The sequence below is a fragment of the Corvus brachyrhynchos genome, unplaced genomic scaffold (genome assembly GCF_000691975.1).
Source record: "Corvus brachyrhynchos isolate BGI_N302 unplaced genomic scaffold, ASM69197v1 scaffold44, whole genome shotgun sequence".
Classification (NCBI taxonomy): Eukaryota; Metazoa; Chordata; class Aves; order Passeriformes; family Corvidae; genus Corvus; species Corvus brachyrhynchos.
Genome location: NW_008238359.1, coordinates 5,835,212 through 5,850,295, shown reverse-complemented (window position 1 = coordinate 5,850,295; position 15,084 = coordinate 5,835,212). Strand labels below are relative to the sequence as shown.

Below are 15,084 nucleotides of genomic sequence, written 5' to 3'. Positions count from 1 at the left end.
AACCGCTCAGTCCCACCGTGAGGCACTCACTCCATGGGATCCTACAAGCAGATTTTTTTCTCATCTCTTTGCCAGCTGCAGTTGAAGTGGGCCCTTGGTGGTGTCCCTTTAACTGGTGTCCCCTTTGCAGTCAGGTTTGCTGTACTGCAGTGCAGCAGTTGCAATACAAAGAGCATCTCCTTTGCTTTTAGAAGCTCCTCTACAAATACACCACTGAAAATGTCTCATACCAAAAGTCCAAAGATGTGTGTACATATAGGTATATAAGTGTACACATTAAAAAGCCACTTGAATTATGACTACAATTTATTCCTGGTGACTCCACATTTCTCAGTGTGTGAACCTTGGGATGGGTGTGATCTGATTGCTGTTACTGTGCTGCATTTCTCTCATGACACTTCTATTTCTGCACTAGTCTCTAGCTACATTGTTTTGGTAAAAGGTGTATACCTTGTCCTATGTTGTGTAAATATATTTATCCATTTTAAATTGCCCTTTAACTTGCAGGTATGGCATGAATTGTCTGATCCAGTTTGAAGATTTTGCCAATGCTAATGCTTTTCGTCTCCTTAATAAATACCGCAACAGATACTGTACATTCAATGATGATATTCAGGGTAAGTGATGTTAGAAAAATCAAATTTAACCTTCACCTTGTCATGAGAAGAGGTGCTTAATATCACAAGACTGTTTATTATACAGTAGTCGGATGTCTGACAAATTTCAGAGTTTACACAGAAGCATTTAAAAATATAAACAAAAGCTCAGCCATCTGAGTTGAAAAGTGAGTCTCCATTGTTTTTAGGAATTTAGCTGTTCATTGCAGAAACATTCAAGGGAGAAAAGGCATCATGTGCTTTAGATTATCCAGGTAACTTAGAGAGTTTCATTAATTTTCTACAATTTAGCTAAAACAATGATGACATTTTAATAGTTAGGCAAGGCTTTCCGTTTCCATGAGCCAGATGGTCATTAGCTGGACCTGGCATTTTCCCTCTATTGTTATACTCTTTACTACATGCACAAAAATAAAGGTAAACCAGCTTCTTTCCTCTCAGTGGATGCTAACTCTGCAGTAATCTGAGAACAGATCTGTTCTCCCCTAGCGCGGTTAACATAACTCTTCCAGCGTCAAAGAGAAGTGACAGCAGCAAAGCTGGGGTTACAACCAGCATGGATTGCTCAGTGCCCAGAGGGGTGCAATCTGCATCCCGGTCTGATGCTGACTTTGCTTTAAACCTTTGGAAGAGGTGTTTGCCCATTCGACAGGGACAGGATCTTCCCCAGTGTCTACAAACAACCAGTTCTTCTGTGAGTCCCTTCATCTTTTCTTTTGTCTAGTCCTGCTTGAAACATGCAGAAATTTCCAATGCTTGTTTTAATTATTTGCAGTCAGTTGGGCTCATCCTCACTTGTACTTGAAAGAGACTGAAAGAAACATCAGTGTTATTTTTCACACAATGCTGGTTCTTTTGTGAGCAGACTTTCCAGTGCTATTTCTGCATCTGCTGCTTATCTAACAATATTTGGCAATGCGTGTAGCAGCTTCTTCTTATCTGACACAAGGAGTAGGATCCTGGTTTGGGGAAATATGGTTGGTGTAATGGGATGCATGGACCTCAAAGACATTTTCATGAAGAAGGTTTAGAAGCAGAGAAGCAAAAGGCATTTCAGGAAAGGGCAGATGCATACTCTTGTTCAAGAAGACTCATCAGGTGTTCTTGCCACACCCAAAAAGTGTCAGTGGAGAGAGAAGCACAGAAAAAGAAAACCCAGGAGATAGGTTTTTGAACTGAAGTATTGAATGGAGGAACCAAGCACTCAGACTTTTCTGAAGATGGGCAGATGAAGGCCATAATAAGAAGCCAATGTTGTAAGGATTTCTTTTGGATTAGTTGTTCTCTCTGAAGGTGGAAGGGGTTCAGCGGTCAAAAAGAGGCCAGGTGATGTGACAAATCACACATCAGGGGCTTGGATGTAGGTTTTCTTGGCAGAACTAGAGTGAATGACAAAGGTTTCTTGGTGAATTGGAAAAGCTTCTTTGATAATAGAAGAAAAAGAGAATATTAAAGCTAAACTGCAGATTCTGAGTGGGAAGCAGGAGACTATTTTTTATAGTTTTCTTTTGGCCATAGCTCATAGCTGAAAGCCTCAGACAGTTCCTGGTAATGACTGCCCCAGAGGAGCAAACCACATCCAGGAGGATGCTGTAAAACAGTATTGTCATAAAATGGACCTTATCTGATTCTCCCCAGTTAGCATGTCACAGGACACAGGAGATGTCAAGGCCCCTGAAAATTCTTTCGAGTCTTGCCTGTTGAAAGAGTAGGATTTTACCTCTTTGTAGTAAAACATTGTTATATTCTCAAATAAAGCATTTTGCTGGCACCAGTTTCTCAGTAGCAGATAAGTAAAGAAATCCTGTTGGTCTTTTGCACAACAAGCAATGAGTCGAAGGAAGCAAGCCCTTGTTTAGGGTTTTTTATGGAGCTGTCAGAAAGAAAAGCGAAATCCAAGCTAGGGCTGTAGTGAGAAATGAGTTTTGAGGACCTTCGGAATGCTGAAGTAACATGGATCTACCCAATTAACTCTGTCTTGGAGTCATGTCAGAGATAATAGAGTTGAATCTGGGATGAGCAGTCTGATTTACCCTCCCTAATATATCCCTCTTTATCCTCAGATGATATAAGAAAGGTAGGAATTGGCATTTTCTCACCTACACCCTCCTGTTCTTTACCTTAGGCTTGCTCTTTTCTAACGTGCTGGTGTTTCATGACTCATCTACTTTAAAAAGTGTTAGAGTTCAATGTAAGTGGTGTTTAAATGATTAATGAGAATTATACAAAGCCTTGTTAAGCAGGTCTGATTAATTTTACTCAAGTGAGGCAGGAACAGACCTCCTGAAGCCTGAATTATTCCAGCTTCCGAGCTGGCAATATTGTAAGTATGTTGAGTTAAAAACACATCTTAGGCACAAGCAGTGAAAGTTAGATCAGGCCTGAGCTATACTGATTTAAACTCATTGACCACTGGTTAGTGGGACTGGATGCAGTGTGCCTACACATACACACGCAAATGAGATGAGGGAAAAAGGTATAAATTGCTTCCCTTAAGCTCCTTTAGGCCTCCCTGTTGCTGCCCCAGGGCCTACACAAAATGAAAAACTGTTTAAAATATTAATACCTATTTTTTTTCCTACAAATCACTGTATTTCCAAATCCATCCTAACCCCAGAGAATGAAAGTGACTCAGACCCCTCCCAGTTGGAGCCAGCCTGCTGATGCTGAGCAGGATGCCTGCCAGGTACCACCAACTGGGACGAGGGGATTGCTTATTCTGAAAGCCATCAGCCTGGGAGCTCGCAGGAGCTGGCTCACAGTGCCCATTGCTTATTCTGACAGCCATCAGCCTGGGATCTAGGCAGGAGCTGGCTCACAGTGCCCGCGCGTGGGAGCTCTCATTAAGGGAGTGCTTCTCCTTCCTCTAAGGGGTGATGACATCAGTCCTTTCCCAGCTCTGTCTGGGTTCATGCAAGGGCCAACAGCTTCAATTACAGCTCTAAGGGAGAAAATTGATTGTCACTTCTCCCTTTTTCCCAGTAAAGTACCAGGGCAGGCTCTGAAGCACTTAAGGTTGGAGGTACATGGGAATGCTTTAGCTCCTGCTCTTTCTCTTTTTCTTCCTGCTCTAGCTTTGCTCCACTTAATTGTTCACAGTGATAAACAGAAAGTAGACAAAAGTCTTACAAAGTTGTCAAGTCTGGTGAACCCTTGAAGCAGGCATCTCTGGATTCCTGCTTCATACAAGGAATTACATAAAGCCATTGAAGACATTAGTTTGGAAGGGACCTCTGGGCATCAGCCAGCCCTCACTCAAATAAAGGGTGATTTCAAACTTAGATCCAAATTTTATATTAGTTCAAGTTCCTCAGAGCCTTGTCCAGCCAAATACTTTGCAGTATCTACAAGGATGGGTATCCACAGTGTCTTTGTGCTACCTGTTCCAAAGTTTTCCATTTTCCTTGTGCGTTTTTTTCCCCATAGCTAATTGGAATTTTGCTAGATCGAATTTGTGTTCATTGCCCCTCATCTTTTTGTTGTATACCTCTGACAAGAATCTGGCCTCTTTACAAACACTCCAACAGAGTAAACAGAAACTAGGTGCCCTCTTAGACTTCTCAAGCCCTTTCAAACCCAGGCTCTTTGTACACTCTGGTCATATTTGTGTCCCTCTTCCGGACTTGCTCCAGTTTGTCATTGTGCTGAAAACCCCAAACTGGAGATGCTGGTCTAGAGATGACCTCAAAAGTGCTGAAATAGAAAAAAGTTATCACTTTCTTTGACCTACTGCCTAGACTTCTGTTGACACAGTCTAGCAGGCTGTTGGCCTTCTGTACCCTAGAAGGAAGGGCTTATTGCTGGCTCATCTTCCACTTGCTGTCTACCACTACCCCAAAGTTTTCTTCTGCAAAGCTGCAGGACTTTGCATTTACCTTTGCTCACCCTCATGAGGTTTCCCTGAGCCCATTTCTCCAGTCTGCTGAGATCCCTATGAATGACTGTCATACTGCCACTGTATCAATCACTGTCCCAAATTTGTAATCAGCCATGAACTTTATGGGAGTGCACTCTGATTTATAATGTAGATTGTTATGAGAACTTACATAGTGTAAACTTAAACAGGCCTCTTTGTACCGCTGACCAAAACCCTTGAGCCTACCAGCCCACCCACTTGTTCAGTCTGTACCTCTCCAGTTTGGCTACAAGGACATTTTGGGAGATTATTTCAAAGGCCTCATGCAGATCAAGGAAAGCACACAGAGCTCTAGTTCCATGATGAGAACTTTAGACATGCAAAATTACAGGATCTCTATGGACTTTTGCCTATTTAGCAGGGATTATTGAAAAGACAAAGTCCGTGAGACCTGATAAGATGCATCTAAAGATTCATCTGAGGTATGTGGCCAATGGCATTACAAAGTTACTCTTTGAAATGTTATGGTAACTGAGGAGATTCTTCATTCCTGAAAAAAAGACTAATGTCACACCTATCTTCAAGAAATGCAAAAAAGAAAGATCCAGGGAATTTTAACCCAGCTAGCCTAACCTCAGTATCTGGGGATTGCAAAGCAAATCTTCTGGAAGTGCACCTAGGAACATGAAGATGAATGAGAACAGTATGGATCTCCCAAGACAAATCATACCTGACCAACTTAGCTGCTTCTTGTGATGCTTACTCAGTACTGAACAGCACAAGTAGTTCTGCAAGTTAAGTCAGAATTGCAGAAAAATGAAGAAATCTTTGAAGTGTTACTTAATTAATTGTGTTGGATTGTGTCATTCAAAAGTTTTTCACACATACAGGCGGGGCAAAGAGTGCACAAAAGCATAAACCCTGTTATCTAAAGTAGTCTGCAGGCAATGCTCAGGATCCCCCCTTTCACAGAACATGTCTGAGTCTTTTCCAAGTCATTAGAGCAATGATTCCTTGGTTGTAGGATGTGTGACTGCTGATGAGCCTCAAAATATCTCTTGACCCACCAATCACCTTTTCTCATTATCCTAGCAGATAACCTTTCCATAACCTTCCCAAGACACTTCAGGAAGCAGTGCCTGGCCTGAAGCAACAGTGCTCCAGATCTCAGCTGAGGCTGGGAACAGGCTGACTCCAGTGCCACAAATCTGAGCAGCTTCAAACACTTGGGCAAACTGGAAATCAATCATGTGCAAACGAGGCCTGTTTCACAGGCACGTTTCCGTGTGCTGTGAGAAGCAGGAGAAGTGAGTTCTTGGCTCAGCAGTAACTAATTTCAGCGGATTAAAATGGTACAGTATCTTACTTTGTTGTTTCAGCTGGCGTGGCAAATGCATCCATAATTATCACAGGAAGCTAAGGAGGGGGAAGCACAATAGGAAGGGAGCGCGGGACGATACCGTGCTGTGGAACAAAGCAGGCAATGTCTTGCCAGGCAGCTCCTGAGCAGCCTGCTTTCCCTGGGGATTTACCCAGCCTGGAGATGGGGAGGTGTTCTCAGTCCTGTAGAGGTTCACTATTAACAGTCCCTCTGGACCTGCTGTGCCCCACAGCAGAAGAGGCTGCTGCATTTCCCCTTGGTGCTGCTGCATTAACTGTGTAAGGGCCAGCTCCTGGGTTTGTGTTGAATTCACACACTGACTGCTACACAAGCCAGGTCAGAACAGTGTGGACTTCAGGCTGTAAATGGGCCTCCATTTCTTGGGCTTAACAGTGCAGAACTCTAAAGATCAGGCCCACATCTTCTGTCATTTTTGGGAATTGTGACATTTGTTTCCCTTTCCTCTCCTGCTTTTCTTGTTCGCTGTTTTTCTTGTTCACTGGATGCCACTGCCAACTCCTCCTTTGCAGTGAAGAACAGCACAGGTCACCTCTCTGTTAAGCTGTCTGTGATCTTTTAAGTCCAGGCTAAGGAGGCAAAATGAAAAGAAGAAAGGGTGTGCTCTGACCTGGTTTAGCTTGTTGGTATGGAACAGCACCCACAGAACCCCCAGTGCTGCTGTGGGGATGGGGATGCTTTCTTGCAGAGTGCTGGCAGCTGCCTGCCAGCCTCTGCCTGTGTGGGTGCACGAGGGGGCTCGGCCTGCATTGGCACAGTGGCTGCAGGCTGGCACTGTACAGGCAGGAGGGAGGGAACTGCTGCTGTGGTTAGATCCCATCATTAAGGTTATGCACAGTATAGTCCAAGCACTTTACAGTGGAAGGAATCTAGAGATGGCCTCATTAGGCTTCTCCATTGTCAGGCAGCTCTTCTCCATGCCACCACCTCTTCATGGGTCACCCTGAAGAGAGTGAGTTCCTTCCTTGTGCATCAGTGCTTTGCATTTTAGTGCTCTTCTCGTTGACTAACTCTGCACCATTTCTAGGTTTATTTTCTTAATGTCTTACAGAAGCCCTCTGGGGTAAGGGTAACACTAGCCCACAGCCATGGAGGGGAAGACCTTGAGCTGCAAACACTTTGGCAGTTTTTTGCTTTAGCTTTGTTGTGTTTGACTTTTGATTATGCATTTGGAGTGGATCTGGACAAGCTCCACTCTGCTTTCCAGTAATGGGCGGAACTGCTGCAGGGAGTTAATGTGAACCAGAATTTGGAAAAGCCTTAGGCTTCCTCCTCATCCATAAATTTAGATATATTTCCTTGGCTGCCCTTTGCTGGAGCTGTTAAACTAGAGTCTGCTGTTCCCCGGGCCCTCATATTGGCATAGTTTTGACAGGGTGAAGTATAAGCAGGCAGGTCAAGAGTAAAAAATAAAAGATCAGGCTGAATTTGGTCATCTTTTCCACCAACGTACTGTGGAGAAGTGGAAATCACCCACCCAGGCTGGGTGAAGAAACAGGCAGTGGTGTGCTGCATGTTCCCATTGCTGCTGCTATTGGAAGGCTTCAGCATGGTGGTGATGCTCAGCTCACCTCAGTCAGCCCTCCAGGACAGGTGATAGGGCAGCAGCAGCCATCAGCATGAGCAGACTCCTGCCTCCAAGCACCCACACAGCCCACACTTTGCCCCGTGTCCCCTGCTTAGCACTGGCTGCTGTCACCCACGGCACAGCCTTGACATCGGCACTGGGCAGCGCTTTCCCTGGTGACTCGTGCAACGCTGCCCATAACTCCATGAGCAGAGCTGCTCGTCCCTCTGCCTGCTCTCCCTGCTCTGAGGAAGGGTCAGGTCCCCGGGAATGGGAGCCTCTCTGCTGCAGCCTTTCCCATCTGATGCTGTGGAGCAGATCCTTTCCTCAGGTTATGCTCCAGTGTACCTCCACTGACATCTACTGGGGCTTGTTCTCATTTGCAGTAGTACAAGGGGAACATCATTTTCCTTAATGTTTTACAATATTCTGAATGTGCCTGAGTGACAGAGATTGATTCCTGCAGAAATGGCCATGTTCCTGAGTGTGCCTTAGTTTTAAATGCCTCTTTTTTGTATTGTTTCTGTTGCTGTGGACTTCCCAGTGAGGTCCCGAGGCCTGCTTGCTATTTTGTGGTATCATGTTTAGCACTCACTTTGAATCTTGGATAGACAGGATGATTTGCAAGCACTTTCCTTTCTTCTCTCCGTACCCCTCCATATCTCACCTCAGATACAGACCAGCCAAGCTGGCTCTTGCTAATTACTTAGGGAAGCTGTTATCCACAATAGCAGCACTCAGTCTGTTTGGAAAACAGATAGACCAACGTGTTGAAGGATGGCTGGTTTTTTCTTGCCATGGTGAGGAGTTTCCCGCCCCAGTCTGACTTTGTGATTCTTTTAGAACTGAAGGACAATGATTGGCCAATTCCTTACATGAACCAGCTGTGAACTCTTCTCCACAGAGATGCTCTGTTGTTCCATGCTCAGAAATTGTAATTATCAAAGAAAAATATTGAGCTAAGGCCAAGGTACAGTAACTTTATTACTTGAATAATGGGGGTGAGATGCAATTTGGGAGACGTGGAGGGATTAGAAACACATTGGAACGAGAGAGGAGGATTAGGAGTGGCAGAGCTGAACAGAGCCCTGCTGTTAGTCAGAGCTGCAGTACAAGTGCAGGGGATGAGTAATGGCACACCCAGTCCCACAGGTCTCTGCTCTGCAGACTGAGTCCCTGCCCCCTTTCTTTCCATGCACACCACTTGTCAAATTCCTGCTAGTGACACCTTTGAAAAGTACCTCAAGTCCCTCTGTTGAATCTCTAAAGAGCATTTCCCACTTAAATGGGTTTGCAAATACCAGCATTTGTCCCATCAGACTTCTTAACAATCACAGGGTATAAAGCAGTTTCGCCTGGGTCAGGACCAAGAGAAACAAGATATTTCTGCAGTTACACTTCTCTCTTTTCAATACTTTCCAGGCATCTATCACTGCTAATGCAGTGACCTGCCACACTGTCACACTGTAATGGTTTCACTTCTGATTTTTCAACTCTGATCAGTTCCCCACTCCCACCCACACAGGGATTTGGTGATCTGTGCAAAGTAAGCCTGGGAGATAGTGTGTGAACATGAGTAAGTGTACACATAGATGTTCTTACTCTACTGCATGTCACAAGCTTGGCATTGCTGACAACTGGGGGACCCTGGTCTCTTCCATTTCTTCTCAGTTCAGACTTACAGGGTGGAATTCCTTCCTGCACAGAAGAGATGTCTGCAACAGAAGTGTCTACATGTATTCCAGTTACCTTGTCTCTCTTTAAAAAATGTGGTGGTAGTGACTCTTCTAGGGTGCATTTCACTTGACCCAGTTCAGGTGGACGCTTTACCATGAGCCTGAGCAGGATCATACACGTTTGTTTAGAGAGCTCCCATCCTTAGCAGCTGTCATGGCAGCACGCCAAGCAGTCCTGCTGATTATAGACTTACCAAAACAGAGGCAATGAGCATGGACTGGTTATGTGACACCCGTAAACACAAAATCTAAAAACTAGGCAATTATCTGGTGTTCTTTTAAATTCCTTGGATGTTCATTTTCTTCCTCTGTAATTTTCCTGACGTTTCACCATGCAAATACACTACCCTAAATAGAGCTAAAAGGTAGAGATTTAGTGCAGGAGGAACAAGAGGAAATCCTTTGTACACTTCCTTCAGTTGTCTGACGTTAATACTGAAACAACAGGGCACTCAGTGGCTGGTTCCCTCCCCATCAACTCCCTTTTAAACTGGCTGAACTCAGATGGTCTGGCTCTGGAAATGTAATGGTACAAACTGTTCTGAGCTGATGAAGGGAATTCATCCTTGGTGCTGAAGCAAGTGTCTCAAGTGATTCATTGCAAGAGAGAAGCTTACAAAGCCATCAACCATCAGACTAGTCTGGTATTTAAGACATGAATGCTTGCAGTGCCCTCATGAAGTCGTGGATGCCTCATCCCTGGAAGTGTTCAAGGCCAGGCTGGATGGGGCTTGGAACAACCTGATCTAGTGGAAGGTGTCCCTGCTCATGTCAGGGGAGTTGGAACCAGATGATCTTTGAGGTCCCTTCCAACCCAAAGGTAGGTTGGTTCTGTGAAGTGATGCTGCCATTCTGTACTGGTGTGCCAGTGTGAACACCACATCTGCTGCAGGAGTGTGGCCGCTGTCACCTCTGCTAAACCAGAATCACTCTTAAGAGAGGCTAATTATTAGTTTTTGGAGAACTAAACTCATCTGAATTATAATCACAAAATGTTGGTGAGCAGATTGTACTGACAGATACTTCTGGTCTGACCTATAAAGATTTTCTTTGTCAGAGTAGCTTATATAGGTTTCCTAAACAAGATAAGTCCCATCAATAAAATAACTTCTTTGGCAGAGTACTTGTGCCCTCACTAGATTTTCTACTTGCTAGGAAATAGAGTGAATCATTCCCCAGTGATATACCAGCAGATGCCTAGCTTGCCTGCGGCTTTTGCACAAAAGAAAAGGAGCGGGTAAAGCTGAATTTGTTTTCTGGGTCCTTGCGAGATGAGGCAGCTCCATCTGCTGGTGTCACTGCTCGTGGTCATGTCTGCTCAGGAGCTGCTGTTTCTCAGCCAGGCTGCTCCTGATGCCTTGCAGCACCGCAGGCCCTAAGGACCCTGCAGGGGACCTCACTGAAGCACTGGGTACTTGAAACCCTAGCTGGAATTTGGTGAAATCAGGTGTATTAGCCTAAAAGTTGTCATTGTCTGCCCCAGCCATGACCACCCCCACAAGACTCATGACTTGTGGACTCCCCGATTTCTCACAAAGCTTCTAAAGGTGAGAATGGAGAGACCAGCATTAGAGCTGGGAACAGATCAAAACTGGGGCATATCCACACTGATATTCTTTCAAATGCTAAGGAATAAAACTAATGGACTTTATGATCTTTATGGGTCCCTTCCAACTTAACATATTCTGTGATCAAACTTCCTCCCTCACTCCCAGGACCCCTTTAACACTTGCATCCAGCTTGCCCAGGTGAGCTGAGATACTGCCAGTGCCTGAATCCTTATTAGCTTGTGCCTTATTTAATTTATTTCCACCATATTCCTCCACCTGGGACAGGACATTAGATGAATGCTGCATGTGATTTATGTGTGAGTTATGTGGGGTAGAGGCAGGTTATTCGGTCTGGACATTTTCCCCCCTTAATGGATGGAAAGCTGTAGATATCACAGTGGCTGCAACATCACGACTCTGTTCCATTTACTGCATTGTTTCTCACTAATCTGGGACCGATTCCTGTTCCCAGTGACTCCTTAATGTTTAGCAGAAAGGTGTGATGGCTGTGAGTCAGGGTATCAGGGTGTTGGGGAGTTTAAAAATGGTGATGCTGGGCTGTGAAGGTAAATAGGAGAAGAGGATGGTAATTCTGTGATCCCAGAGTATTTTGTAACAAGGGCACCCAAGGTCAGACCATTGCTCTGCTACAGAGGTCTTATATGACCTTAGAGAAGTCACCTGCATCTTAAACCCTTGTGAGTTTAGGTATTGTTAGGTATTGTTTAGGTATTAACTTCTTCTAGCTTCTAGAATTCAATGTCCCTTTGGCTCTACATGGAGGAAAATTTGTGTTCTCCAGCCTTGCAGGAGAATTTGAATGTTAATAGTTCAGCATAGGGAAGGCACTCTGATCCTTCAGTGACAGAATCTAAGAGAATGGTTCCTACAAGGTTTCTGACAGTATATCTGCAGGGTAGATAATGCATTCGTCAGGATGTCCATCTCATGGTGTTTCTCTCTTTTAGGCACAGCGTCTGTGGCAGTTGCTGGCATCTTTGCAGCCTTAAGGATCACAAAGAACAAGCTCTCTGACCAGAAGTTTGTTTTCCAGGGAGCTGGAGAGGTAGGAATGTTCCTGAGTTTGTACCTTAATAAGCTCCATCTTCAAATTTAGCGAGAGAAAAGTCAACTGTGAAACTTCCTGCAAGGCTTGGCTTCATGAGGATGAAGCACAGAAGCAGGTTCCTTGTCACTGGGCAGGATTGGGCCCCACAGGTGGATCTTGGTGCTGTGTGGAAGTTACCAACAGTCTTTCAGTGACCTCTTGGCCCACGAGTCCTGGGCAGACTTTGTGGATACTACAAGGATGCCCATGTGTCAGTGGGGTTTTAAGTACCTTTAGGGAAGTCTCTTATGAGGCAGGGTGCTGCAGGAATATTAAGGAGGCTGGTTTGAGTTCTCAGGGTTGGTGTCTAGGGTAAACCAGAACTTCTTTAGCAGCAGAGTCTAAAGGACTCAGACTCAGAAAACTGTAAGAACAGAACCTTGCTTTCTGGAGTCAGTGCCCCATGGCAGAAGCCAGGTCACCTGTATGGTGCTTTGCTCAAAGAGAGAGCAGGAAGAAGAAGCCTCCAAAGCCTGGTCTGTGGACTAAAGGTGTTGGTCCAGGACCTGTCTCAGTTCTCACCCACCTGTGAGACTTTGGGAAGATCTGTTACTATTTGTCTATCCCTCACTGAGACAAAGATTGCTCTCACTCTCTCTCCACTTGCTGGCAGACACATCTGTGCTGGTCACCATCTCTGTGGCACAGAGCCCCTCCTGCCTTGTTAGTCCCCATCTGGGCAGGAGGGCCAGGCACAGCTGTAGGACCACAAACACACAGCATGTCCAGGGCTGCTTTCCCAGGCAGGAATGGGAGAAGATTTTCCCCGTGGCCATGTTTCAGATGCAGCAGTCCCGCTTGGCTTTGAGTTCCTCTGTACTGGCATTGCCACCAGCATTTTTTAAGTGTCTGCCTCTTTTCCTCCCCTGCAGCAGCTGGTTTAAATTATGGAGACAGCCCCTGCTTGTCAAGGTACCACCTCTGCTTCTTCAGCCTGACCTGCAACCTGCTCTGCTGAATAATTGTGAGGGTTTTTATTTATGGCAGCACCTACAATGCTAAAATCAGCCTTGGCACTGTACAACCTTGGAGCAGACAGTCTCCCTGCTTTGTGCAGTGCTGGGGGATGACCCAACCCACATCTCATTTAAAACCTTCCCCCAAAAGATAATGATATCCCAATGAAGCAGTTACATTCTGTGTTCCAGGCTGCAATGGGAATAGCTCATCTCATCCTCATGGCCATGGAAAAGGAAGGAGTTTCACGAGAGGATGCCATCAAAAAAATTTGGATGGTGGACTCCAAAGGACTGATTGTGAAGGTGAATTTGTCTCCAGAGCTGAACCCTACTCCCCTGCCATCCACTGCCAGCTAGAGAGGCCAGAGCAGGCAGATAACTTGGACCCCTGCTCAGCCCTAAGTAAAGACTGCAGTTTTATTGGTGTCAGCATTGCTGCTCCTGCTTTCAGAGGACTAGGTCTCATGGTGACAAGAATGTGCCAGCAGCACTGGCTGCCCTAAAGGCAACGCTTTGGGCTGGGCCTCTAAAGTGGAAGGGTACCCTGCTGGTCATGGCCTCAAGCAGTGCTGGAAGTCTTGCACATCATATGGGGCATTATCACAGCAACATTGTGCCCTGCTCAGTGACCCAACCTCGCTCAGCTCCATTCTGCACTCCCTGTGTCCCCAGGGCCTCTGCCCTTGTCTCTCCTCAGACTTGAGGAGACTTGTGCTTTATGTACAAGTGAATGGCAGCCAGGTCCTTCCTCCACACAGTCAATGTACTTCAGTGGGTGAGAGGAGCAGAGGCCAGCCCAGTGTGACATTACACCAGCAGCTCCATGCCTGACTGGCTGATGCTGAGGTGCTGCTATGTGGAATCTGCTTTAGGTAGAGGGCTGAGAGATGAAATGAACTGAAGATGAGTTACTATGTTATGTGTCCACCTTTTGCCAACAGACCAAAGTTTGACTCCTCCCTTTTTCTCACAGGGCAGGAGCCACCTGAACCACGAGAAAGAAATGTTTGCCCAGGACCACCCCAGTGTGGACACACTGGAAGAAGTTGTGCAGAAAGTGAAGCCTACAGCAGTTATAGGTGGAGTTCACTTAATATAACCTTTTCCTGTCAATTCAGTTCTTAGGAGAGTTTGTGTCTTTCTTCCAGAGTCTCCTTTTGTTCTCCTAGTCAAAACAAAACGAGCTTTTTTCATCCTCATTTTGTTAGTTGAGTTCTCCATATCCTTTTCACGTTAACTATGGGGCACAGGCTTCCTCACTTTTGGAGCTGTAGGAGCCCTTCCAGACAGGGCTGTAGAGGGAGGTGCTGGGGGAGGCAGGATCTGGGACTCTCAAGCAACAAACGTTGCCCCACCAGGCTGGGCAGGACAAGAATGACAACAGGCACCTCAGGCAGGTCTTTGGGAGTCAGACTGGCCAAAACACTGGTGTCCACTCTGCCTGGAGGAGCAGAGGGCTTTATTTTGAGACAGGCTTTTAATCTCACCGTCAGATGAGAAAGTAACATTGCCACCTGCATCTCCAGAGATGAAGCCCATTCCCTCCCACAGTTCATATCCCAATCCCAGAGGGACCAGCCCGATGCACTGAAGTCAGACAGTGGGAAAGCACCACCTCACTGCTGTTGCTGTTGCAGGTGTCGCAGCTGTCGCAGGCGCTTTCACTGAGAAGCTGCTGAAGGACATGGCAGCCTTCAATGAGAGGCCCATCGTGTTCGCCCTGAGCAACCCCACGAGCAAAGCGGAGTGCACAGCGGAGCAGTGCTACCGCCTCACCCAGGTACCTCAGCTCAGCCCGGGGAGCACAGGGCCATGGCTGTACCCAGGACACCACCGTGGGGCTGGCCAAACAGCTGACAGCCTGCATAAGTTACAGTAAGACACATTCGAGGGGGTCGTCAAGACAGACTTTCACGCTGTGAGGAGGGTCAGGAGGTGGAGCAGGGGGCAAGGCCAAGATTGCTCATGTAGTCTCTGTCCTTGCAAGTTTTCAAGATGAGACTGGGTAAAGCCCTGATCAGCCTGGTCCGATTTCATAGCTGACCCTGCTGTGAGCAAGAATTTGTGTCCCTACCAGCCTGAATTACTTGGTGATCCTCTAAAGAAAGTGCTTGCCTCTTTCACTCACAGCTGTCTGAGATGTCCCATCCTCCCCAGTTTCTGTCTCCTGTGTTTTGCCAACCTAGTTGTTTATGTAACTATTTCATCACCCATCTTAGACCCAATGTCACTGAAGAATTACAATCATGTGGATTGACTTGGCATGAGAAAGGAGCCCTTGTCTCACTCTTT

At 46.0% G+C, this 15,084-nt stretch overlaps 1 protein-coding gene across 2 annotated transcripts in view; it reads left to right on the top strand.

Moving 5' to 3' along the window:
• The window catches only part of ME3 (malic enzyme 3), a 110,945-nt gene that overhangs the window by 93,431 nt on the left and 2,430 nt on the right, over positions 1–15,084 (top strand). For both annotated transcript variants that reach the window (XM_008634930.2, XM_017735902.1), the window contains exons 7-11: positions 508–617; positions 11,694–11,791; positions 12,982–13,095; positions 13,766–13,871; positions 14,430–14,572. In XM_008634930.2, the coding sequence (XP_008633152.2) occupies positions 508–617; positions 11,694–11,791; positions 12,982–13,095; positions 13,766–13,871; positions 14,430–14,572 (571 nt within the window). The remainder of the gene's footprint in view (positions 1–507; positions 618–11,693; positions 11,792–12,981; positions 13,096–13,765; positions 13,872–14,429; positions 14,573–15,084) is intronic.